Raw genomic sequence first — 27,893 nt, 5'->3', positions numbered from 1 at the left:
GTCATTCTCAGCAATTCGGCTACGTCATGCCTGGGATTCATGATTTTGGTTGTTAAGGAGCTAAAGTAATCTAAAAATGTAGCCAGATTTATCATTTCAGACACTGCATATCCTTTTGTGGAGTTTCTGGTAGTCTTCCAGGCTGGTGAGCATCGAAAAAAGGAACTGGAGCATTTTGTGTTCCCTCTTGACTGCAGACAAAACAAATCACATGTCATTAGGTTCCTACCCTTCCTTACCACCATAACACCCAATGCAGCCAAAATATTCTTCCAAGGTAAATGGAACGGGCAGCAAACGAGAAGTTAGAAAACGTATAGATGCCCAATTTATATAAATACCATCTTGGTCAACATTAAGTCAATATAAAATCAGTTATGCACAAAGTCAGCCTCACTGAAGAGAAGGATAGCTGTGAAATTTTATAAAACGTTTATTACTGAAATCTAAATATAATTTCACGTAATTCTTATAAAGCGTTGACAGTATAGGGTCTATAAATCTTCACTACATCGTGTAGTCTCTCTGCACTCTGATGGCATCTTGCTTTGACTTGTAATAAGCAGGAGAAAATGCAGCCCTGCGTTATGTGAACAAGTTATTAAGCTTCTTTCTGCCGCTATCCCCAGAAGCCCGCAGCATCCACGCTACATTTAATGTTGAACAGGTTTTCTCTGCGTTGCTTGGTGCAAACATTTGCTTCTCCCTTTTGCAGACGTCTCCTGATAGATGATTTCTGTTCCTTCGTTAGCTGACGTTTGACCTTCTGTTTCACCAATTCCTTAAAGAACGGGGGAAAAAAAAAAACACATATTTACAGCAAATACACTTTAGAAATATATATATTTAGAACTACAGATAGCACATTTTACAACACAAATTTGTAATAATTGATAGCTACACCCGAACAACATTTATACATTATATTACATATAACTGACTATTTAGTCATTACACTCTATAGAAATTAGAAGTGCACTGTTGTGTATCATTAAAAGGACCACTATAGGGTTAGGAACACAAACATGTATTCTTGAGCCTATAGTGTTAAAACCACCATCTTGCCCCCCAGCCCCTTCTAGCCCTAGCTAAGTATAGAAAAATCTTAATTTTATTCAAGTCTGCAGCTGCTGGCTCTGCCCCTGATCTGCCTGTCTGGCTGACATCATGGTGATTTGAGCCAATCAGAATGTTTTCACATAGGATTGTCTAAGACTGTCAAGGAGATAGATCAGGGGCAGAGCCAGCACAAGCCAAACACAGCCCTAGCCAATCAACATCTCCTCATAGAGATGAATTTAATCAATGCATCTCTATGAGGAAAGGTTCAGTGTCTGCATGCAGAGGGAGGAGATACTGAATGGCAATGCTGCTCACTGTGCAGCACTGCCCCAGGAATCACCTCTAGTAGCCACCTGAGGAGTGACCAGTGGAGTTATCACTAGGCTATACTGTAAGCACTGCATTTTATCTGTTTACAGCAACAAGGGAATGATTTTACTCACCAGAACAAATGCAATAAGATGTAGTTGTTCTGGTGACTACAGTATCCCATTAAGTGCGGTATGATTTATTGTATGGTGAGTGACCTGCCAGGGGAATCAGACTTGTCAAAGTAACATCAAATGACCAAGAGGCCCTTTTGGGTTATGTTGTCACAACATGAAATTTTTTTTGTTTTCTTATAAAAAGGGACACCTCTTTTAAGATGTGCTTCTACATACATTTGGAGTCACATTTATTTGAGACTTAACAACTTGAGGTTTGACACATAAATATTATTTAATATTTAAATATCCTGCGACACATTATCAAGTCACTCACTGTTACAGAAACAAATAAACACTGAACCCCCATCGAAAAAGAGCCAATGATTTCTCGTCAAAATTATTACAACTACCTGGCTCCATCTTGTGGCCATTTTTATTTTATATTTTACAGAAAACTAATCATTCAAATTTGCAACTCCATATAAGCTGGTGCACATATTTTGCTTTGTAAAAATCTGTTGGAAAATAGGGGAACCACCTGCTTTTATTTTAAAGACATTGGAACGCAACAGATCAAAATAATTCAGAGCAGAGTATCCCAGTGCAAGAGAGTTTATATGGAAACCATATAAAATGGATCTGATTAAATAGTGAAAACCATCCAAACAGAATACCAATTGAAAAAAAAATACTATTATTTTTACAGGTTTAATACGGAGCATAAAAAAAACCCCACACTAGCCCAAAAAACTCAGAAAATGAAAGTACTTTGAAATAGCATATCATGATGGATAACACACATGTAAGAATGCACTCAGACTGTCAGTCTGAATGTATCTTTTTATTATTGGATACCTTGGTACCTTGTAAAAGGAACTGGATAGAGAAAGGCTACATTCTCACTAAAATGTACTTGTTTAAGCCTGAAGGTTTCTGTGTATTGTTATGTTGCACTTTTAGATTATGTTATCCATCGTTAAATTCTATTAGGTTGTATTTCGACTTTGTGTAAACATACCATGGCATTTGGCACCTTTGGCTCACAGTTTATTGAATCTACCCAACATGCACATTTCTGCAAATGTGGCAATGATTTAATGCTAGATTATTAAAAAAAAATAAAAAAATTATTGTTTAATCGCGTCTTCCAAAGAAACGATTTGTAAATAGAAATGGCTAAAACTCCACCGATGCTAATACATTGGCTGACTGTTCAGACTGCTTTTGGATTCTGGCAATACATATCTAGAATAGAGAAGACTATACACACAGCATGAAAAATAAGCCGTCCTGCTTCTCAGAGCCTGGAGGGAACCGTAAAACTTAAGTTTGGCTATTAACATGAATTACTGCTCATGGACAACTGCTGGAATCACTCAACGAAAATTTGATTTCAGGAATAAAAAGCCGTGTAGGAGCGTTCTCACTGGAAACCATAAATCTATACATTAAGACATAATAGTTTTCTGTCTTACCAGTATATTCAGTTTAAGGACTCTTTTCAGCCTTGTAGGCGGTTACTCAACATTTGTTTAATATTTTTTTGTTATGTGTGAATTAAAAGTGGCGTGCTTCCCTCCTCCCTTTCTATTTTTTGAGCTTTTTTCCCTTGAAATTAAGAACAAAAAGTAATATTGGAGATGAGGATGTGCTAATCCAGTAATTATCAGAAAGGCCAAACAAGGTTTAGAAGGACAAAGCAATCTGCCATTTAACCTGGTGTTTAACCCATGCATGGCAGAAATGCACCAGATATTTAGCAGAATTTTAACTCTTTAAAAGGACCAATGTCACAGTCATTAATAAACTGGTTTACAAAGATCTCACATCAAAAGTAAATTCACAGTTGACAGGACCATGCAGAAACACATGCTTAGAATACTGCCGCTGTAATGCCTGGGCTCAGAACAAGTGGAATTTAACAGATGCTGGTCCTGCATTTGTCCTGTTTGACTCCCATATTAATTATCTGTATAACAGGCAGCCGTATATGGACCATATACATCTCAGTGCACTAATGTTTTGAATACACAAACAAACATCTGCACCAAGAGCGAATCTCTATTCATCATGTTATGGTGTAGTAGGGCATTTATTGAGCCCTGGTCAAAAAGCTTTGAATGCATTTATATTGCAAGAACAGCAAGTGTAAACACAGAGCAGGATCAAGGAAAAGGAAGAATGAATTTGCTATGGTACAGTTATCTACCTTTTCCCAGATAGTTGCACCAAGTATATAGACCGATATATCTAACTATATGATGCAAGAAAACACAGCATATATAACCATTTACCTATTCAAGACTATCAAACTGTTCTAAAAAATGATTTTGTAATTCTAGAGAAAATTCTATAGGATAGGGGCTCGAGGTGAGTGCCTGTACATACTGGAGGAAAACTGCCTGGAGGAGCACCGCCCGCACTTACTGGAGAAACACCGCCCGCACTTACCGGTGGAATGGTGGAACAGCTTCCAACGGTACCCATGGAATTCATGCTTGTGGTTCTAGTCCTGTGTTTATTAATGTGACACAAGCTGTCCTCATCCCTAAAATATAAAATAACACAATTAAACAAATAAATGTAAATCATTTCAATATAAATTCACACAAGAAAAATTATTATTATTATTATTATTATTTTTTTACTCTTTATGCCAAATTTGAACAACTGCTAAGAAACTGAAGGTAACACAAAAAAAATAAAAAATAAGGAATTTTAAAAGCTTACAGAATTATCTATTAGAACTATATATTTTCAACATATAATTTGCTGTATAATTAGGCTAAACAGACGTGTACGTTCAATATACAAGATAAGATGATGTCTGCATAACTTATTGTGTCACAGGATTAATCAAACCGCAATAATGTACAGGTTTCTTACAAGGCAAGCTATGAATCTGTCTGGCAATAATTCATTGTTAACATGGTTTATGATGGGACAAGGATCCGGTAAGTGTTCTCTTAGGAAAAGATGAGAACTCAGTGTGTGTGGTCTGGCATAGAATGTAATGTGTGGGTTTGAGAAAGAGAGGGGAAAGCAAGAGAAACATAATATGGGGCATAGATCCAAAAGTAAGCTAAACTCAGGCTGTTCTCGATGAGCACACAAAGAGAGAGCTCTCACCAGAGGCAGGTGAAAAGCTTGTTGAGGACAATGAGGAGGTAAGCAAAAATGAATGTATAAATCCTAAACCTCAAGGAGTAGGAGTGTGAGCTTTGTGGCTTGGTAACAAAAAGCAGAGAGGGTACTACCAAAAGATCCCACAAGGGCACGGGATATCAAAATGTGTCAAGTCAATCTGTCTATCAAGAAAGGTGTGAGTGACACCAGGAAAGCAACAGATTGCTGTGAGAAAAGACTTTAAATGTATAGATTGGCTAGCCAAGTCGTATTCTTTGTAAAGGGAATTTGTGTAATTTATGGTAATACATTTATAATGTTTGTGTGCTTATTTGTTGATTTAGATTATCGGGTGCCTCTTTGTTAAATTAAAAACAGCAGTTAAACTCAGCTTCCATCCAGAGCCGGCCAGTCTTCTCCCGGCAAACACTCTTCAGAGATCATCCATCTAGACGATCTGTGCGAAAATCGCATTGAGCACGCAGAACGTCCATAGGAAAGCATAGAGAAATGTTTTTTTCTATGAGCGTTTTTAATGTGCGCGTGGCTCTGGCCGCACATGCGCATTCGGCTCACCTCAGGAGCTGACGTCAGAGGGGGAGCCCAGCACTGTTTAAAGGTAAGTGGCTGAAGGGGTTTTAACCCCTTCAGCCCAGCGGGAGGGGGGCCCTGAGGGTGGAGGGACCCTAAGGATTATAGAGTGTCAGGAAAATGAGTTTGTTTTCCTGACACTATATTTTTTATTTAAAAGATCACTAATCTCCAAATTAACTAGGCTTTCAATTTGGATATTTTGGGCACTCTCACTCCACTCCAAACAATTTAAACTCACATTTAATTCCGGATGCTTAATAAAAGTGAGTAACCCGGAGTAAATAGAGAGAGGCAGCAAAAAGGTAGATCGGCCGATATTATAGAACTACAACTCACCATTCTCTGCCAACCTCAAGGCAAGAGATAGGAATTTACCTTTGGGTCAAACCGTTTAGACAGGCTAAGCTGCTGCCTTAATGGTAAATGAGTAAATTAACCATATGGATGCTTTACCTGAATGGTCTGTACTCTTTGTTTAAGTCAGATAGGTCCACTAGATCTGGGCATTCATCAGGATAATCGGAGGAGTCAAGGAATTCATCATTACTGTCGTCATTATCATCATGGCTTAGTTTATTGGTCACTGTGCTGTCCACAGCACCATCAGTTCCAGAATCAACAACTTTATTATTACTTCCAACAGGCCGTCCTTCTAGTTCTGCAATTGCTTCTGAGAATTCTGCCAAGTCTAGGCTTTGCGATTTCCCATCATGCTCCTCTGTAGTCTTCTCACAGGTTTTTACAGGTGATCTGGAGCCTGAGGTCCCTAAACTGTTCTTGTCCATGTCAAGTTCAGATGTTCTATCAGGTTCTTCTGTGGGCAGCATGGCTCCACTTTCAGTCTCGTCGCCCTCTTCATTTGGCCCTGCTGGGTACAGTAAATCTCCATCTTCTTGCATTTCTTTTGTGAAGCCACTGACTGCAATTTCCACATCAAGAGAACATTCCTTCCTTGGGAAAAAAATAAATAAATAAAAAATTAATTTGAATACCTAGCAACTTGGACAAACCCAAAAAACAACAAAAACGACAAGGTTTAAACAGTGCATTTGTCGAGTGGTGAAATATATGGCGTACAGTCTATTTTCCGAGTTTATTTACTAAGCTATAAGATGTAAGTTGACAGCTCAGCTGTAAAATGTAGGCAACAAAAAAATCCACTTTCTCCACTTCCTTTTTTTTGTCTAAATTTGGAAAGTTAGTTTTGTCAGCTCGCTGGTTAGCAAATAAACTGCCACTAGAAGCATAGCAGTTCTTTACAGAACAATAAAGTCATAAAGCATGCACTTCCACAGCTAAAACCTCAGCTTCTCCTCTAATAACTTTTCATTAAACTCCACGACCGAGAAATCAGCCATTCCCTTCAGAATATGAAATCTCAAAGCTTCTAAATCACTTGTTCTATTCTCTTCCAGATGCGAGTGTATTAAGCCCTGCATGTCAGTCTGACTTACGAGTAATAAAACCAACAATAGGCCTGAAAGAGGGATGACTCTGAAAGCAAAGAAAGCCAGTCCTTATATTACAGTCAAGACCAGAGTCTGTGTGATATTTAACAGATCTCCATCTTTTCTTAAAGATCGATAGAATGTAGACAGAATGATATTTTATTAAAGCATTGATCTACATTAAAAGAAAAAGAACTGTCAAATTGCAATGAAAAAAACAACAGTTCAGCAAACATGTAATTTGTTTTGGAATATATGAAATCTTGGCCTGCAATAGCTGCAGATCTAAAATTTGCAGCCTTTATAATCCCTCACTATTTTCCCAAACCACACTCTCTGTGGTTGTCCAATCACAGACTTCTCAATGACCTGCATTATAGCTCACTAAGACATCTTTGCATCAGCCGATGCTCTCGATCTTTTAACAACAGGCACCAACAGAGAAACAATACATACTGCCAAACGGTTTAACATCTGATAAAAAGGAGCCCCAACACTCCTGCCCTCCATAACAACCTCCTAAATTATCTTAATGAGACACCATAAGAAACAAATGTTACAATAATTTGCAAGGAGTTGTTGTGGGCAATTCCCTGCCTCTTGTGTTTAGCTCCATAGAGCTAAACAAACCAAGAAGTAACAGGGACGGTGGGGCATTAGGGGGTGTAAGAAGGTTCATGTAGAAAAATGCTGATTTCTATTGAAATGTGCACTTTCTTAAAATAAATAAAAACAAACAACTTAGAGAGAACACACTATTTCCATAAAACACACTGCAGTATTCTTAAAGGGACCCTATAGTCACCAAAACAACTTTAGCTTAATGAAGCAGTTTGTGTATATAGATAAACCATGTCCCTTCAGTCTCACTGCTCAATTCTCTGCCATTTAGGAGTTACTTCACTTTGTTTATGAAACCTAGTCACACCTCCCTGCATGTGACTTACACAGCCTTCCTAAACACTTCCTGTAAAGAGTCATCTAATGTTTATCCTTCTTTTATTGCAAGTTCTGTTTAATTTAGATTTTCTTATCCCCTGCTATGTTAATAGCTTGCTAGACCCGGCAAGAGCCTCCAAAGTTTGATTTACAGAGAAAGAGATACAATTGTTGAAGGTAAATTACATCTGTTTGAAAGTGAAAACTGTTTTTTTTCATGCAGGCCCTGTCAATCATAGCCAGGGGAGGTGTGACAAGGGCTGCACAAACAGAAACAAAGTGATTTAACTTCTAAATGGCAGTGAATTGAGCAGTGAAACCTGAGAAGCATGATCTACACACAAAAACTGCTTCATTAAGCTAAAGTTGTTTAGGTGACTATAGTGTTCCTTTAAGTGATTTAGGTGTTAAGAGTGTTTCTTTAACCCCTTAAGGACCAAACTTCTGGAATAAAAGGGAATCATGTCATGTCACACATGTCATGTGTCCTTAAGGGGTTAAAATAACCCAGTTTAGGGACACTTCAAGCACCATAACCGCCTTCCTGTTTCAATTCTCCATCAATTTACTAGCTTTGGCACAATTTGCATGAAATAAATAAAATTGCGGCAGCTCTATCCCCTACCTTCTGCTTTGATATCAAATGGGAAGATACCTACTCCTGACACATATAGGCCAGTGTAAGGAGTGCACAATCTGCATCTCCAAAAATAGCCAATGCGGGTTCTCTTATTACTTTATGTGACGAGACCAATCTCGCCACTGTGCATTGGAGGAGCCTGGTTGCCTGTCTGCTGCCTTTTGACTATGGACCAGCATTTAAATACTTTATTTTCCTATGCAGAAAGGTCTATTCATGTATTTCTGCTCTGGCATTCGGTAGATTCTCGGATTTACTGAATGAACTCATTTAACCCAGATAGCTATGCCATGGAGCCTATTCGTGTAATAAAAGACTTTGGCTCCATGGCAATTGAACTGTATGTGTGTGGTCTGAGAGCCATTCAGTAATAATGTGCGCTCAAACCTAAGCTATCTGGGGATATGTTGCATGTCTGTATTTTATGTAATAAATGTAACCTTGTGTATTTTATTGTATTTTACGGTCTTTTTACTGCCATGTGCTTAATGGAGTTTTGCCTCTGTCCTTGGAGATAATTGGATTACTTCCCAATAATCTCCAGGATAGAAGACTCTGTGGAACTGGTTTTGGGCAGAAAAGCCATGCTTCCTTTGGTCACAAAGGACTTTGATCTATCTTTTGAACCAATGGACCAATGTGGATGATTTTGACCTATGTTCGTATTTGGAGTATGCTGATTCTGAAAATGTAATGTAATGTTTATATGAATGTGATGCCGACTTTTAAAGTTATGAATAATGTGGAAAAACTATTTCTCTGCCTGTGATAATTACATTACCCATTGTGTAAGGTAATTGTATCACAGGCAGAGGGGAGGATTTTGTGTGGGAGTGTATTGTACGTGTTTATTGGTTGTTTTTCAAAACCACGTGGGTGGTACTAATGTGTATATAAGAACAATAAACCCACAGCTCTGTCTGTTCCTGCTTGACCCTCAAAACGGAGCCTTGTCTCGTTCTTGGGGGGGGATTTATTGTATGCTGTTCCAGTTTGACTGCTAGGAGTGTAAACCTATTCGTATGATTTTTCCTATTCGGCTATTTACAGCATTCGGATGTTTGAGAGCATTCATATGCTTCTCTGGTTCGGTGTATTGGTGTCTACAGTAGCTGTGCCTGTGTCTCTGGAAGGGAAGATCTACTAAACTGCTTTTAACCCCTTTTTATGCCTGGGGGTGCCGTTACACTTTCCATAAACACGCTCAGTGTGAGCAGCAAGCAAGGCCATTAATCAATACCATTATTAAGAATGATACTGCCTGATGTAAGGATTTTCATGAAATAAACTCCTTACAGCCAGTGCACTGTAGGTCAGTTAACAAGAAGCATAGAAACCCTTCATATGCCACGTACAACCTTCATAGGAATGGCCTTATAAGCCTCTTCCCATGTCTTGGTCTTAATAATCATCACATCAGATGCTGTAACTCCAAGAGACATGCAGCAAAATATCTATTTTAAAGAGTATTTAATAAAAAAAAATTAAAAAACTTGTTGCCACGAGCATTTAAATGTTATAGCTACACAGATGTCATCCATACTGAAAGACAGAGAAATAAAAACACACGTTATTGTACACATGATGACCATAAAAAAAACAAAAACGATCACCTACTGGATGTCACTGAATGTAGGATACAGCTCGCTTTCATAGTTGAAGCGTTTCAAGAAGAAATCTCTGATGCATTTAACATCCCTGTCAAAATACCTGAAATGAAAAATATATTTAAAATAAAAAACAAAAACTTAAAAATAATTTTTCCAATAAAGAAAAACAAACAAACAAACTAAATAAAAAAAAAAAACGAATTCTGCTCGCTATTGCTGCTATAGAGCTTATAGGATACCTACCACCATTAAAAGCATGTGTTATATATATATAATACAGTGAGCCTGCAATTTTTCTTTTTCCATATTTGAATGGGAAAAAAATAAATACAATTATATAACAAACACATACACACACAATTACAGATTTATATTGTTCTCGCCAAACAGTCAAACGATTTTAACTCCGTGCCACAAGAGAAAATGAAAGAATAAAGAGTTAGGCATTTAAAATTGGTGCATCTTTGTGCTCACCCCTACTAGGGCTGCTAGACTGGCATGTCGTTCAGTGAATTCTTTACTCTTCTGGGCAGGACTTACAGGGCTGTCTGGCAGTGTGTGCTAGTAATGAACTATGGGTATGATGTAGAATTATTAAAAAATCTTATTGTATTTATATTGAATTGCTGCTCTAACTCTGTATTAACCTGATACTGTGACAAATCCTCCATTTTGTCCTCATAACCTGACTTCTTCATATGAAAACTACATTACATGACAGTATTTCTCAGCACATCTAATACAATAGACAAGGACTGTATTCTCCATAAGGATATGACTAACCCAGGAACTGTTGAATTTCCCCTAACTCGCAACATAGTATAATTTAAAGGCCATGAGAACACAGTAGTAATGAAATGTTCTATTCATAAGAGACCTTGCACCTAACCACGAGATTTGACATCACCGACCGAGTAAAATGACGCTCAAGACCCCTTGTCCCCCACCCGTGTCCGAAAAAGTACCACCTCTTGGTGGGTGGACACGGAACTAACCACTTAGCTTTTGATCCAATTAATTATATTGATAGGTGGACACTAACCCAGACACTTAACAATTAATCCAATTAATGATGTTTATTCACTGATATCTTGATAATCAATGATGACGAAAATGTCTCTTAAAAGGGCCTGCGCGCCCGCTGATTCTGCACTTGCCAATAAATTTCCTCGAAGTTATTTTAACCTGAACTCCGTGTGTCAGACTGAATTACTTCAGCGTATATACGCAATTCAATTCTCTTTAATTTGGACAGGAACAGATAGACACTTAAACATTTTGGTTTACTGAAAAAGTACCATAACAACTTTGGCGCCCGAACAGGGACTCCGGGCTATGTCTGGCCGGTGAGCCGTCCTAAGGAAGACAAGGGTGGACGGAGGAATCCAGGGGGAAGGAAGGGAGATTGATCACCTCCAGATACACGGTAGAGACTTCTGCAGAGCCACCGGTACGTTCCGGCCCCTTTGATTGACCCGTCCACGTGTCTGTGACTGCTTCCCGGGAGGACATCAAAGACAGGTAATATCTTGCCCGGAGTCTTATTACCCATTTGTTACCTGCATTTAGTCTATCTGTTGCCTGGGTGTGTCTAGTTTGGTTGCCCGGGCTGAATGTTTATTTGTTTCCCCTTTTTGGGATAAGGGGGGGGGGTGGACCAGTGGTAGTTTGCTTGAGGGTCCTGTGTTTGTCTGTTTTCCCCCTTTTTGGGATAAAGGGGGGGGTGGACCCGGGGGATTTGCCTGGAGTCCTGTTGCCTGTTTTACTCCTTTTAGGAGCCACGTGTTTGTGGCTGTAGGGAAAAAGGGGGGTTGACCTGTGGATGAGTTCCTGGGGGTCTTCTTTGCCTGTTTACTTCTTTTAGGAGCCTCGTGGCTGTGGCTGTAAGGAAAAAGAAGTTTGTGGAATTGTGGGATCTGTGTAGAATCATAGTTTCCTGTGATCCAATTTTGTGTCACTTTGATAGCCTAGCTAGCTTCACTGTGCGCTTTCGGACCATCCAGCTCTAGTTGAGTTGGGGACGTCCTGACCCGGACCATCCAGCTCTAGTTGAGTTGGGGACGTCCTGACCCGGACCTTTCGGCTCTAGTTGAGTTGAAGGTCCACTGATTATTTTAACTGTGGTAGGAGACTTAGCCTTGTGGCAGGGGACTCAGTTTCCTGGGGGGATTCAGGCAGGCATTGCTTGTTTTCCGCATCACGTGGTAGTGAGACTTATAGAGTGGGTTTTATAAGGGCACTACGGGAGTGAGGGTGGCGTGGCCACTTTAAGTGGACTGCTGTAACGAGGGAGGCTAGAAAGGATTTCGGACCGGTGTTAGCTGTTATCCTTGGCCGCTGGTAGTGAGACTTGAGGAAGTCATTCTCCGAGCGGGGACACTACGAGGTTGAGAAAGGTGACTTTGGAGTAAGCACATGTAGAAGGAAAGGGATTACTGTTGATTTCATTTGAACTGTGATGCATGCACTGTATTTCAACTGTACTGTTGTCTTGTTTGTTTAATGTGGAGTCATTTAAACTCCTGTATCTGTCTCTAAGGATTTTTCTTCCCTTACTCTTTACCTTTTCTACACTTCCTGTACTATTGTACTATCCACTCCCATTCCTCTTAATAGAGAAGTGATTGGTCACACACTTCTCACCTCGCTCCAATCCGTGTCTACCACCCCGGGTAGGCGGATTCAGTGACTAGTCTACGTTTTGGGAAGACGCACTTGAGAAAGACCCACGATTCTCAGGTGGCAGTCGAGCATTGTAGACGTTCCGGTTCAATTTTCCTTATCTTTCCCTATATCTGGGACGCTGGTGTAGGGGAGAAGGGATCATGGGGCAGGATTTAGGTAAGCCCAGTAAGGGCTGGTTAGCATGTGATTTAGTTGATGACAGAGAGGGTGAGGAGATGGTTAAAGGTGTTGAAAAGATTGCAAAAGTTTGTAAAATAGCTGTGCCGACATGTGGTAGATTACAACCAGAAAGTTGGCGTAGATTGTTGATGGAAAAGAAAGGCAAGCTTGCAAATTATGATTTATTAAAAACAGCTGAAGCATGTAACAGAGTAGCAAAGGCTATTCAGCAAGAAGGTTGGGTTGAAGAAGAAATAATTCACAAGGGTGTGAAAATGTTTGTGTATCATAATAATTGTGTTGCTGGGGCTCTTCCTCAGCCAGCGCCCCAAAATGGCGCCCGGGGGATGTCTATCCCAAAGATCCAGTCAGTAATGGGAGATTGCCAGCTGATTAATCCTCCCAATCCCCATCCCGTCACCTCTCCCGTTTGCCCGGTCCTAAATTCTGATGGATCCTACTTTTCCCCTTCTCCCTCCCTAACATTCCCATCATCCTCATCCATCCCCAAGCCACCTTCTGAGTCTAATGCTAACATCTCATCTGCCATTCCTTCCTCACACTTTGTCTCCGTAGATAATCCTACCCTCCCATCTGCATCTGCCCAGTTCACTAACCCCTCCTCTCCTGCCACTGTCAATCTTGCTGATCCCACTCCGGCTCCTCCTCCTTCAGGCACCTTTACTGACTCTTCCCCACCCTCTCCCTCGCCCGCCCCGACCACAGCCCAGTTTCCCACCCCCTCTGCTAATCCCTCCCCAACCTCACTGCCCACTCCAGGTTCCGCCCCAACTCCCACCCAAATGGCCTGGCCATACCCCTTCCCATACCCCTATCCTCACTGGCCATACCCCTTTCCCCAAGTCACTCCCCAGGTTCCGGTCATGCCCAGTCCGGTTCAGTCTGCCCCGGATGTGCCCACATCCAACATGGCCGCCACGTCTTCCCTTAACCCCAATGCAACTTCCTTCCCCGCCTCCAATATGGCGGCCCCCAGCCATTCAGCACCCCTGATGCCGGTGCTTCCCGGTGATTACCGGTCCCAAGGTTATGACCCAATGGCAACTCCCGCCTCCGGAGCTCCCTCCTATCCCCCGGCCCTGTCTCCTCAGGTGTTCCCCTCACGCAGAAGGTCCCAGATAATAGAGCTAGATGAGGAAGAGGATGACAGGCTGTCCCAGGGTTCAATGGAGGCTGCGAGAGCCCACCGTTCTATTGAAGATCCCTTCGGCCATCAGGGTCGGGGAGAACAGGCCCCTCCTAAATATGTCGCTTTTAACCCCACACAAGCTAGTGCTTTAATGAAATCTCTCCCTGACCCAGAGAAACAGCCTATGCCTTTTTACCGAGGGATAGTTCAGATACAAAAGACTTATTCCGCCGCCTGGCGTGACCTACTGAGCATTTGTGCTATTAAAGCAGGGGATGCATATTGGCCCAGCATGGCCCGCCACCTCAGTACAGATCTGCTTACAAGTGATGTTGATTATCCCTCCGGAGTAACCTTTTGCAATCAATTGAGAGATTGGGCTAAGGATAAACTTGCAGATCAAGCTGCTGGCCTTACTGATGTTGTGCAAGACAAAGGAGAATCAGTGGAAAGGTTTCATGCAAGATTATATCAAATGTTTACAGATTTGGGATTTGATCTCACTGACAAAATTCATTCACAAATGCTATCAGGTGCGTTTGTCCAAGGTGTTAAAGATTCCATACGCAAGGGAATCATTGCTGCACGCCCTGAATACAAGGTTGTTCCCCTAGATACGTTACTCCTAGTTGCTAGAGGTTTGGAATCTGCCCAAACCCCCAGAAGACCCAATTCAGCTCCTCTCATGGTGGCCCGTGCCACCCCCATCACCCCTGGCACCAAGGGTGTCAAGTTAGAGGACGTAACATGTTTTAATTGTGGGGCTAAGGGACACTACAGAAGTGACTGTCCAGAACCCAAAAGGGAACCGGGGGAGCCCAAAAAGTTTCCTACAGGGGAGCCCAAAAAGTTTCCCAAGCCTGCCCCGGCCCCTAAGACCATGAAAACGGTTCCAATTGTTGAGGAACCAGATGATGATTAGGAAATTGGCAAACCTGTGTCATTAACCCCTGTCATGGCAGTGTTTACAGGGGATAAGGGGGGGGGGCCACTTGCCACAGTGACTTTACCCATTGAAGGCCAACCTACCACATTTCTTATTGACACAGGCGCAGCCCGAAGTGTTCTCAGAGAACAAGACCTGCCAGACCCATCTTTCTTGTCAAGTATTGATGTCTCCTGTGTTGGAGTGGATGGCCAACCGAGACACAGTCCTCTAACAACCCCTCTGCGGGTTGGCACAAGCTTACTTGCTCGTTTTGTAGTTTCCTCCACATGCCCAATTAACCTGTTAGGCGCTGATGTCCTTTCACGCCTGCAGGCGTCTATAACCTTCACTCCAGATGGACAGGTAGAAATGTCTACACCTCTATCTGTTTCTGACACTTCAGCCCTGTGCTCCTTACCTTTGATGCTGCAATTAGATATATCCAATGAGCAAGCAGCAGAACCTAGGTCCAATTTCCCAGATGAGTTAAAAACTCAGGTGCCTGCTAAGTTATGGTCCTCAGGCCCAGAGGATATAGGTCATCTAAATGTCCCACCTGTGGTGGTTAAGCTTATCCCAGGAGCTAAGTTACCAAGGAAACCACAATATCCTCTAAAACCAGCACAGGCTGCAGCCATTTCTATTCACATCAAAGCGCTCCTGGAAAAGGGTGCTTTAGTGGAGTGTAAATCAGAATGTAATACTCCATTATTTCCTGTGAAGAAGAAGACTCTAAAAGGTGAGCCAGTAAAGTACAGGATGGTTCAGGATCTCCGTGCGGTCAATGAAGCCACTGTCCTGGACACCCCTCTTGTACCAAACCCCCATACCCTGCTCTCTGGCGTCCCACCTTCTGCAAAGTATTTCACAGTCATTGATCTAGCTAATGCCTTTTTCAGTGTTCCACTAGATCCATCCTGTCAATACCTGTTCGCTTTCACCCATGAAATGCAACAATATACATGGACTGTCATGCCCCAAGGGGCACAAAATTCTCCAAGTCAATTTGCCAAAGCCATGTGTACTATTCTTGACCCATGGCAAGCTGAACACCCAGAAGTTGTTTTACTCCAGTATGTGGATGATTTGTTGCTCTGTGGAGATGATATACCCACTACTGAAAAATGTTCAATTAGTCTGCTTTGCTATTTGGCAGAACAAGGATGTAAAGCTTCGCTTCTCAAGCTGCAATTCTGTCAACCCTCTGTGATTTTCCTTGGACATTGCCTATCTCAAGGTACCAGACATCTCACTCGGGACCGAGTCAGAACAATTCTGGACATTCAACCCCCAAGGACTTCGAAATCTCTTCATGCCTTCTTAGGCCTCATTTCCTACTGCAGAGCATGGATCCCAGAGGCCTCTCTGCTTATGCAACCTCTCTACGATGCACTCAAGTCAGATCCATTCGGCCTGACCAACGAAGCTCTGGACAATTTCAAATCTCTTAAACGTGCCATTGTCTCTGCTCCTGCCTTGGGCCTACCAGACTATACCAAGCCTTTCAAATTATTTGTCTCTGAAAGACTAGGTCATGCTACAGGAGTTCTTACCCAAACTAATGACTTAAAAGGCCGCCAGAGGCCTATTGGATACTTTTCATGCCAACTGGACATTGTGGCTAGAGGGACCCCTTCCTGCCTTAGGGCTGTTTTTGCTGCAAGAGAACTTATTGAAAGAACTTCAGACCTGGTCCTTGGCCACCCGTTGGTTGTTTTGGCCCCTCATGACATCTCTGCCATTATCAACCAAGTCCAGCTCAAGCACGTGTCTCCCGCTAGACACCTACGTCTGCAATGTCATCTTCTTCTGCCTGACAACATTTCTATACAAAGGTGTCAAGTTCTTAACCCATCCACTCTTCTTCCACTCCCTGAGGGGGGTATCTACTATGGGTTTGTCACAGATGAAACCTACATTTACCTTCTCTGTGGATGTATCAAGAAGATGCATCCACATTTAACTTTTCACGAGGACAAGACACCTCTCTGTGAAGGTCCAGATTACGCCTTCTGTACCATGTGGTACAAGCCAGACATTACTCCTGAACCTTGCTATGAAGATGAGCTCTACCACTGGTTTGAAGTAAAGCTCACTGCCCAAGATTTCTATTGTGACTCGGAAGGCAACAGCATGGTCCTGATCCAACTGCCCCCAGAACTCAATTACCTATACCATCATTGGGATACTGCTATTCCACATATTCCTGTTACCAAGTTAAAGACAAGATCATGGAATGACCTTGGGCCCATGGCAAAATTATGGGCCACCATGGATGAATCACAACTACAGGAAAATGGCATTGCCAAATACCCAGCAACTGACCTTCTTGAAGCATGGCCACGACATTTCCTGGAAAAAGAATTTAAAGACCTAGTTATAACAAATGACTATGACCCAGAAACTCCTCATGACTGTTTCGAACAGATGAAAATGGAAACAGTACACTTACCAACTGTGCATGAGAATCCATTACCGGATCCGGATTTTACTCTGTTTGTGGACGGTTCAAGGTATGCTGATGAAGAAGGAAAATACCATACAGGATATGCCGTAACCACAACAGGGGAAGTTCTCAAGTCATCACCTCTACCGCCAGCAATGTCTGCGCAAGAAGCTGAATTGCAAGCCCTGACTTCAGCATGCAAGATTTCCAAGGGAAAGCGTGCCAACATCTATACAGATTCAAGATATGCTCTGGGTGTGGCACATGACTTCGGCCTCATTTGGAAGACAAGAGGATTTCTTACCACTGCCGGTACACCAGTCAAACACAGCTCTGCAATCAAGGAACTAATGGATGCCCTCCTACTCCCTGAAGAAGTGGCCGTTTTGAAAGTAAAGGCACATGGGAAATTGGATTCAGATGAAGCAAAGGGCAACCATTTGGCCGATCAGGCTGCTAAGCAAGCAGCCAGAGATTTGCAGGAAGTGGATGAAGAAGTGTCCGGTCAAGAAGAAGAAGTTCCTATCTTTACCTTACAAACTCTTCCTACTGACCTAAGAATTCTACGAGAACAACAAGCTATAATTACCCCTGAAGAAATCCAGAAATGGAAGAAGAAAGGAGCTGTCCTAAAGGACGGAATTTACTACAACAATTCTAAATTTTGCCTTCCAAGAAACTTATACCCAGCAGTTGTCCAATGGGCCCATGGGCCTGCACATCTGTCAAAAGACCTAATGGCCGCCCTCATTCAAAAATATTATGAAGCACCTGGAATCACAACCCTGATCAACAGCTTCTGCAGGGCCTGTGTCATTTGTGCAAAATGTAATCCAGGAAGACCAATCAAGGTGCCTGCAAAGCACCTAGCAAAACCCATGTACCCATTCCAGAGAATTCAAATTGATCATATCCAAATGCCCAAGAGTGGGTCTCATGAATATGCACTAGTAATGGTGGATATGTTCTCAGGCTGGCCAGAAGCCTACCCTGTAGCCAATATCACTGCAAAAACAACCGCAAGACGCCTACTTACAGACATTGTATGTAGATTTGGACTTCCAGAAGTCATTGAAAGTGATCAAGGCCCAGCCTTTACAGCAACAGTGACTAAAGAAATTTGGACTGCTCTGGGAGTGACCCTAGCCTTCCACACCCCTTACCACCCACAAAGTAGTGGTAAAGTAGAGCGCATGAATGGCACTCTAAAAGCCAGAATGTTAAAAATGTCACAAGAAACAAAAATGCCCTGGCCAGAAAGTCTGTCAATAGCTTTGTTCAGCGTTAGGCACACACCTAGAGGGAAACACTCGTTATCCCCATATGAAATTCTATTTGGGACAGCACCCAGGCTAGGTTGTTATTATCCACAGCAGTTACAGCTTCAATCAGATGTTTTAGTAGACTATGTAACTGAACTTGCAAGTGCCTTGAACAAAATACATGCCCAAGTTTTCTCTTCAATTCCAGATCCTGATCTGAACACAGGTACCCATAACCTGCTTCCCGGAGATTGGGTTCTGGTTAAGAAGTTCGTGCGGAAAAGCACCCTGGAACCAAGATTTGACGGGCCATTCCAAGTTCTCCTGATCACCGCAACTTCCGTCAAATTGGCCGGCAGGCCACATTGGATCCACGCTTCCCACTGCAAGAAGTCTCCTGCCCCAGAGGAAGCAGATACCGCACAACCATGTACCTCTGGTACATTGTCTCCTTAATTAGTTTAATTAAGGCCCAGCAAGTAGCCATCACTAAAGATGCTAGTGGGTACACCTTCTGGTATAATTCATCATGTACCCGTGTGGCTACCTATACCTTTGATTATTGTGACATCGTAGAATGCCCATTCACTACAACACAAATCCAGAATATCTATAGAGATATCCCTCATGTAAAAGATCCATATGTTTGTGTAGTTGACAAACAATGGGGGCATAATTGTGGCCATTGGGGGGCGGCGGGATGGAATGCCGGACCTTCCTGGGGCTACAAGCCAAAAAGTGCCTTATCTAAAGTAGATGATCATGGTAGGTCCCTCCTTCAAAGAATGACTCTGAGAAAGCCTGGAGGAGGCACACCAATGAAATTAATTCTTAATGTTGAGCATCCAAGCCCAACAGATGCAGACCAGTATGTATTGGGAATGTACTGGAAAAAGGGTTCCTATACTAAGTTAGGGCATTTCTACCTTAAAGATATGTGTAATTCCCCTGAGTGGCAAGGAGCTACTCATATGGTCACAAACCCATTAAAACCACACATCCAGTCCTTTAAGGACATGATGGCCATTGCTAACCCCACCTTTGAAGATACTATGGCCGCTGAAACAGGTTTTAATGATGTTAACCTATGGTTAGAATGGATGAAATATAATGCCAACAAACATAACCGAACCGCATGCTATGTGTGTGGTGGTGCCCGGCCTCATCTGGGCACTGTACCTTTAACCCTGCCAGTAGATGAAGAAAAATGCATTTTAAGTCTTTTTGCCTACCAATATAATTTCAACAGGTCTCAATGTCAAGCATGGACAGCGGAGTATCCTCTTATAGCCAAAAATGTAAGACCTCCTCATGGTGTTACCGTATATAAAGGTAATTACACTTGCTATGTCAAACATGATGGGATTGGTAAATTTGTGGGTAACTTTCCCGCAGGTTATTGTACTACATATAGAACTGTTCCTGTACGTTTGCTGCAGCAGCACACTAGGTCACTGGGAGATATTTACTGGTTGTGTGGGGATTTACAGTTAAGATCCAGAATGGACACAGAGTGGTGGGGGGAGTGTACATTGGCCAAGGCCATTATGCCTATACACATTATTTCTGACACACACACCAACACCCATGAGTCCAGCCACACTAAGGCCAAGCGTGAAGCCCCAGTAAAAGGAAGTTTTGACCCTCACATTTACATTGATGCCATTGGGGTGCCTAGGGGGGTACCCAATGAATTTAAAGCAAGAGATGAAGTTGCTGCAGGATTTGAATCAATTTTTACCATAGTTACTGCAAACAAGAACTTAAATTGGATAAACTACATTTATTACAATCAACAGCGTTTCGTTAATTACACCAGAGATGCCCTCCAGGGATTAGCCGAACAATTGCAGGCAACATCCCAAATGGCCTTCCAAAATAGAATAGCCCTGGATATGATCCTAGCCGAAAAAGGAGGGGTATGTAAAATTTTGCCCGACACCATGACATGTTGTACCTACATCCCAGAAAACACAGGTCCTAATGGTAAAGTTACATTAGCCATAGCAAAATTAAATGACCTCTCAGAAGAATTAAAAAGGAATTCCGGGATAAAAGATCCCTGGGACAGATGGTTTGGTTGGATGACGGGTTGGAAAAAGGCTTTAATGCATATTGGTATGGCAATACTAATTTCTTTTTTTATCTTTGCTCTTCTCTTTTGTTGTGTCTTCCCCTGCCTGAGGAAAGCTCTCACGAAGACTATTGACCAAGCGGCACCCACTTTCACACTACTTGATGTTGATGACCAAGATTTCCAGGATCTCAACTCACCCTGTTTGCCGCTGCAATCCATCCCTTTTGATGATAAAGTGCGAGAGTTCTAGGAAGGGACCACCTTAGGGACAGCATCTGTCAGTGAATGGTAAAGGCCCCGTGTGGAGAAGCGGTGGGTTAGCTGCCGTGGGATACCCATGGGTGTGAAGTGTTCGAGAGCCATACTGACAGATGAGCTAGCCTAGTAGGGTCAGAAAATAGGGACAGACTTGCACTTTGCATTAACACCTAGCTAGCGGCCACGGGGTTTCTGTGCCTTTGGGCTAACACGTCTTCTGGTATTAACAAATAAAGTTTTTATCTCTTAGAATCTAACATTTCATAGGGGGGACTGATGTAGAATTATTAAAAAATCTTATTGTATTTATATTGAATTGCTGCTCTAACTCTGTATTAACCTGATACTGTGACAAATCCTCCATTTTGTCCTCATAACCTGACTTCTTCATATGAAAACTACATTACATGACAGTATTTCTCAGCACATCTAATACAATAGACAAGGACTGTATTCTCCATAAGGATATGACTAACCCAGGAACTGTTGAATTTCCCCTAACTCGCAACATAGTATAATTTAAAGGCCATGAGAACACAGTAGTAATGAAATGTTCTATTCATAAGAGACCTTGCACCTAACCACGAGATTTGACATCACCGACCGAGTAAAATGACGCTCAAGACCCCTTGTCCCCCACCCGTGTCCGAAAAAGTACCACCTCTTGGTGGGTGGACACGGAACTAACCACTTAGCTTTTGATCCAATTAATTATATTGATAGGTGGACACTAACCCAGACACTTAACAATTAATCCAATTAATGATGTTTATTCACTGATATCTTGATAATCAATGATGACGAAAATGTCTCTTAAAAGGGCCTGCGCGCCCGCTGATTCTGCACTTGCCAATAAATTTCCTCGAAGTTATTTTAACCTGAACTCCGTGTGTCAGACTGAATTACTTCAGCGTATATACGCAATTCAATTCTCTTTAATTTGGACAGGAACAGATAGACACTTAAACATTTTGGTTTACTGAAAAAGTACCATAACAGGTATAGATTAATCACTGACTAAATGACATATCTCAGTGAGGGGAGACTGAAAGCCATGTGTATTTTAACAAGAAATTAGGACGATGTGAAGGAATTAAAATACGTTTTCATGGGCAGCTTCCTAGCACCATAGCCACTACAATAAGACAATTAAGATCCAAGATTACAATAAGCCATCAATTATAATATAATAAGTGTGCTTGGAATAAATGCCACATTGGTGAAAATTAGAGCTTAAAAGCTCCAATAATCGAGGTCATCACAACAATCCGTTACAAAATCCATGCTACACCCTTACTACATTAATAACCTAGCTGTCACTCCCATGGTTTCTTCCTGGAACGCACAGAGCAACAATAAAGGTGAACATGAGACTGGTGTACTTAATTACCTATAGGGCACAGAAGGCTAAAATTGGGTCTGAAAATCTACAGAGTTTCAAGGGAAATGCAGTTTAAACATTCGCAGTGTCAAGATTAGCCTGCTTACTGATCTAGGAAACCGTGTTCATCAAGATAAATACACCTCCGTTCTATTTGTTTTAGTCCACTGATGATCAGTAAACGCATGAAAAGTTACAAATTATAGCGGAACTAACGGCAGAATTAAATGGAGCTCTGAACACTGAACACAAGCATGATTCACTCACCATTCAGCATTTGCATGAGATGTAGACACCATCTGTGGGAAATCAATCATAGTGACATGGTCCTCTTCATCTACCATGAGATTAAACTCATTGAAGTCACCGTGGATCAAGCCATGATTGGCAAGCTTAACAATAAGTTCCATTAATTCATTGTACAACGACGCTGGATCTTCGATTTGATGGACCTGGCACCTAATAAAAGAGCGAGAAGATAAATGTAAAGACGTCCTAGTGTAGCAGGTGACATTGCTGCATGGATAACAGAAACAATATGGGCTAAAAAAGTATTTATTAAGACATTTTTATAGACATTTTCTTTCACGTGCTCGTGATATTCTTCGATTTCAGAAATCTAACTTGGGTGCATAGGGCATCAAGAGATAAGAAGTTCATAAAGTAATAATACATTAAATAAATAATCATGAATGGTTCTAGAATTCAATTTAAAAATCAAAAGATTATATATAAGAAATATTGACAAATAAACCACATTGTACTTCTCGTTATGCATTACATCAATCTATAAAAAGATAGCTCTACACAGATGCTGGAGAAAACTATATAACGTGGCTAATGCTACCCACAATGCCGCAGCATTAAAGCTAGGCATTTATCTACATATATTATTCGGAATAGGTTAATGCCTTCTTACATTTAGGGTTAAACCATTTGGATTACCCAAGAAACTGGGGATCTGGTTCTAGACCTCCATTTCTCTCTGCAGTAGTACTAACTAGGGTTGGACTGTTGGCCGCGGATAGACTGATAGCATCAACTTGTCAATAGGCGCCCATTTAGAAAAAAAAGTATGTACTGCCTGAAGATAAGAGGGTACCCTAACAGTACGGCCCCATTTAAATGAGCTCAAAAGGACAACTGTCACTTCAAAACAATTTTTTAGAAATTCTTTATTTTTTGAGTTTTTCAAAGTAGAACAAGTTTACAAATTACAAGGTAACTAACTATTTTAGCAGGAAAGCCTTAAAAACAGTTTTCAAATCGAGTGTAAAGTTCACCATTCTGTTTATTATTCACACAGTTGCTCAATTTGTTTGTTTGAAATTGTAATGGTTTTAGTGTTTAGTATTTGTTTAACTACACTATGCATACAAACGCCTTTTGGGGAAGGGCCCCTGCTTTTCTCCTTATCGTAGTATAGGATGCTGTAGTCCACCATTGATTTAGAGCTGTATGGCAATACTGGTGTAAATACTGGTTATATACTGGTATATCAATTGGGATTCCTTTGTCTGTTATGGTATATAACCTAAGGTGTTGTAAAATTTACATGCAACTGAATGAGGGAATTAGTTTTTTGTTATATTGTCACCATACTTAAAAGACACTTAACTTTTAATAGACAGTAAAATAAAGATACATTTTACTTTATACCTATATTTGAGTGTGGTATCATATGTATTTTCAGTAATATTGAGGGTATTTTTTGTGGGCTACCCTGATACCTAGCACCATTAGGATAAAAGAGTGCCGGTGTATATTGATTTTCTTCTATAGGATGCTGTACCCAGGATACCCAAGTAGCTTTGTGTGGAATTCCGAATTTGTGCATGGAGTGGTTTCATATTTCTGATCTCAGTATACTATGTAGTTTTATGTGTTAGAGCAGTGTCTGCTGATTTCAGTATCGGACTAGTGCTCTTCTCGATGCTAGGGCTACGGCAGCTATCAGTTTGTGTTTGTTCCCTTGATGGTCTTCCACATGCCTGGATAGAAGTGTCCATGGATTTGGTTGAATAGGTTTATCTAAGGCTTGGTATAGCTGCGTGGCTAGCTGTGTCCAGTATGGTCTGAGGTTCCTGCACTCCCACCATTGACGATAGTATGTCCCAGTCTGTCCACATCTCCTCCAACACCTGTTTGATGAAGTGACTTGCATTTGATGTACTCATACTGGGGTAAGGTCCCATCCAAAGATGGTTTTGTATCATTTTTCCTCTGCGGATGATGCACATAGACAGTTTGGCGTTGGCCACCTTGCCACCTTGTCATGTATGGGAAAGATGTGCCTAAGATGGAGACCAAGAGCATTTGGAGACACTTTTTCAAACCATGTGGGTCTTGTGATGGCGGCCTATAGTATTTCCAGTTGCTGAAGAAAGCTTTTCAGTCGTAATTATGTAAAATATTCAAGACAGGTGAGAGTGGCTTGGTCTTTGAGTAAGATTTCATTCGGCCTTCTGTAACTAGGTCTGTTATGCGTGAAATGTCTGCTTGGTCAAAATTATAGTAGTCTTGGGGTTGCATGCCCAGGATAAATAAAGACTTCCTGTATAAAGGCATTATTGGGGAGCAGTCTGAAGTCAGAGAAATTGTTTGCGAGGTAGAGTACCATACACATACTAAATGCTGGAGAGGGGGCATTGGGGTAGATTTATGGTATGCACCTATTTTGGAAGCCATGGGAAGTAGGATAACATATCTGGTAGTAGTATGTCATTTTTGATATACTTAATTTGAGGGGGGGGGGGGGGAGAAATAAATTTCCTTTCAAAGCATGGTGAAATAATAATTAGATAAAATAAATAGTTTTGAGGTGACAGTTGTCCTTTAAGATGTTATGGGGGCTGAAATGTTTCTTTAAGTTAAGGAGAAACAACAAGAAACAAATAATACAGTAATTAAGTGGAAATTACCTTACACAAAAGCTACCCTTGGCAACAGACTACAGCAATTTTTTCCGATAATAGTTAGATTTGTAACTTACAAAGGATAACCATTAACAAGCTCCATCACAAGAGCGTGTCTGTTGTAGTCATACGGTTCTGGAACAGGGAATCCTCGCTCATACAAGGCCTGCAAATATAACCAAATCAGCCTTTAAATATAAATATATTGCATTTATAAAAACATTGCTTTAATCTTATAGACAGAGTATAACGCACCACAAACTCAGCATTCTACACACATTTTCACTATTACACAACAATAAAAACAAACAAAAAAAAACTGTTAATATGCCAACTGATTCATCAACATTGTTGCAGAACCAAAAGGGGTTTACTTGTCCATCAGAATTAAGACATTTCACAGAATTTATTTTCTTGCTAAAACTAGCCTCCAAAGGAATCCCATCCCACAAATGTTCTCCAAAGCTGAAGTTTCCTTGGCCTCTGCCAACTTGCCAATTAATTGATGGCCAGTTCATTAAAATCTCATTTCAAGGATCTCGTAATGAAAAAGGCAGGGAATCTCCCCTTCTCTGAACTCCAAATAACCAAGCCTAGGTGCTACCTTCCTCGTTATGGCCTTAATTTAAAATCAGAAATTATTCCATTCTGGTAGAAAAAACCAACAAACAAACAAACAAACAAAAAAAAAAAACAACAAACAACTTATTAAGTTTAAAAATTAATTTATCTACAAAAATTCCCCACAGACTTTAGTGTAAACTTCTGCAGAGGAATCTAATATGTTTATTACAGAAGTGGTACATATTTTTTACATACAATATTTACAAAAATAAGCAAATGGCAAGAAATGAGACATTATATAGAAGTAGGGGGAAACCCTAATGAAATACCGTATTTATTGGCGTATAACACGCACTTTTTCTCCCTGAAAATAGGGGGCAAATGATGTGTGCGTGTTATACGCCGATATACCGTATTTTTCGCTCCATAAGACGCACTTTTTTGTCCCCTCAAAAGTGAGGGGAAATGTCTGTGCGTCTTATGGAGTGATTGTGAAGGTTTACTTACCTGTCTTGAAGCGTGGGCCGGTGTTCAGCGCGCACCGCGGTACTGGAACTTCAATTTCAGGTTCCGGTTTCCGGCGGGACTGAAAAGAAGTGCGCACTCAGTGTGCACACTTCCTTTCAGTCCCGCCGGAAACCGGAACCTGAAATTTAAGTTCCTGTACCGCGGTGCGCGCTGTGAAGCCGGCCCACGCTTCAAGACAGGTAAGTAATTATGGGACAAGGGGAGGGAAAGTGCACTATGGGACAAGGGGAGGGGGGGACACTATGGGAGGGGGGGAGAACACTATGGGGGGGAGAATACTATGGAAAGGGGGGGAACACTATGGGATGAGGGTGGGGGAACACTATGGGATGAGGGTGGGGGAACACTATGGGATGAGGGTGGGGGAACACTATGGGATGAGGGTGGGGGAACACTATGGGATGAGGGTGGGGGAACACTATGGGATGAGGGTGGGGGAACACTATGGGATGAGGGTGGGGGAACACTATGGGATGAGGGTGTGGGAACACTATGGGATGAGGGTGTGGGAACACTATGGGATGAGGGTGTGGGAACACTATGGGATGAGGGTGTGGGAACACTATGGGATGAGGGTGTGGGAACACTATGGGATGAGGGTGTGGGAACACTATGGGATGAGGGTGTGGGAACACTATGGGATGAGGGTGTGGGAACACTATGGGATGAGGGTGTGGGAACACTATGGGATGAGGGTGTGGGAACACTATGGGATGAGGGTGGGGGAACACTATGGGATGAGGGTGGGGGAACACTATGGGATGAGGGTGGGGGAACACTATGGGATGAGGGTGGGGGAACACTATGGGATGAGGGTGGGGGAACACTATGGGATGAGGGTGGGGGAACACTATGGGATGAGGGTGGGGGAACACTATGGGATGAGGGTGGGGGAACACTATGGGATGAGGGTGGGGGAACACTAAGGGAGGGGGGGAAATTTCCTTCTTAAAATGAGGTGCGTGTTATACGCCGATAAATACGGTAAATATATAAACGATGATACAAAAGTGTATCTAAGTCAGTAGCATTTTATTCTGACTCCAAGAGCGCAACGAGAGTTACATTTTGCAATAGCTCAATGCAATGACGTAAAAAAAAAAAAGGAAAAAGACCTACAAAGTAACCAACATTCCAAAATCAGAGAGGGGCAGTGACAGATTAACATCAGGGGTAGTCAACCTGGTTCCTATCGCCCTAGTGGGCGGTTTGGGATTTCAGATGGGCGATGGTGGGTTCTGCAGGAAACGCCCAGTGAGCCTCGATGGCTGTGGACCAAGGCCTGCACGGGAGATCCTTCTCCCCTGCTGGTCCATGCAGAGCCAGCCTTGCTGTAAGCTCTCTCGGGGGGGGGGGGGGGGTGTGTTCCTCTCGCGAGCAGGCTGGTCGGAGCGTTGCCCAACGTTACCATGGCAATGCTCCAATACAGTGCTGTGCTCACAGGAGGACAGGAGAGTCAGCCTACAGCCGGAGGAGCTGCAGGCTAAAGTGAACATGCCACCAGTGGACAACCAGGGCATGCAGCATTATGTCTTTACCTGGTAAAAAGTAAGAAGAAGGGAGGGGGGTACATTAAGATAGATTTTCACATCTCACCCACCTAGACACAGCATAGACCCTATGCACCCTTCACACACAACCACACACTCCAACCCTCACACACACACACACGCACTGCCCCCTCATACCCAAT

At 42.0% G+C, this 27,893-nt stretch overlaps 1 protein-coding gene across 1 annotated transcript in view; it reads right to left on the bottom strand.

Annotated features, from left to right (window-relative positions):
- Positions 1 to 415: 415 nt before the first annotated feature.
- RIOK2 (RIO kinase 2) overlaps positions 416 to 27,893 on the bottom strand; it is a 40,921-nt gene continuing 13,443 nt past the window's right edge. The window contains exons 5-10 of the mRNA XM_063453684.1: positions 25,186 to 25,274; positions 22,461 to 22,652; positions 9,855 to 9,947; positions 5,664 to 6,161; positions 3,942 to 4,038; positions 416 to 781 (exon numbers count right to left, since the gene is read on the bottom strand). Of these exons, the coding sequence (XP_063309754.1) occupies positions 620 to 781; positions 3,942 to 4,038; positions 5,664 to 6,161; positions 9,855 to 9,947; positions 22,461 to 22,652; positions 25,186 to 25,274 (1,131 nt within the window). The 3' untranslated portion in view covers positions 416 to 619. The remainder of the gene's footprint in view (positions 782 to 3,941; positions 4,039 to 5,663; positions 6,162 to 9,854; positions 9,948 to 22,460; positions 22,653 to 25,185; positions 25,275 to 27,893) is intronic.

The sequence above is a fragment of the Pelobates fuscus genome, chromosome 5 (assembly GCF_036172605.1).
Source record: "Pelobates fuscus isolate aPelFus1 chromosome 5, aPelFus1.pri, whole genome shotgun sequence".
Lineage (NCBI taxonomy): Eukaryota > Metazoa > Chordata > Amphibia > Anura > Pelobatidae > Pelobates > Pelobates fuscus.
This window is presented reverse-complemented; position numbering and strand designations above follow the sequence as displayed.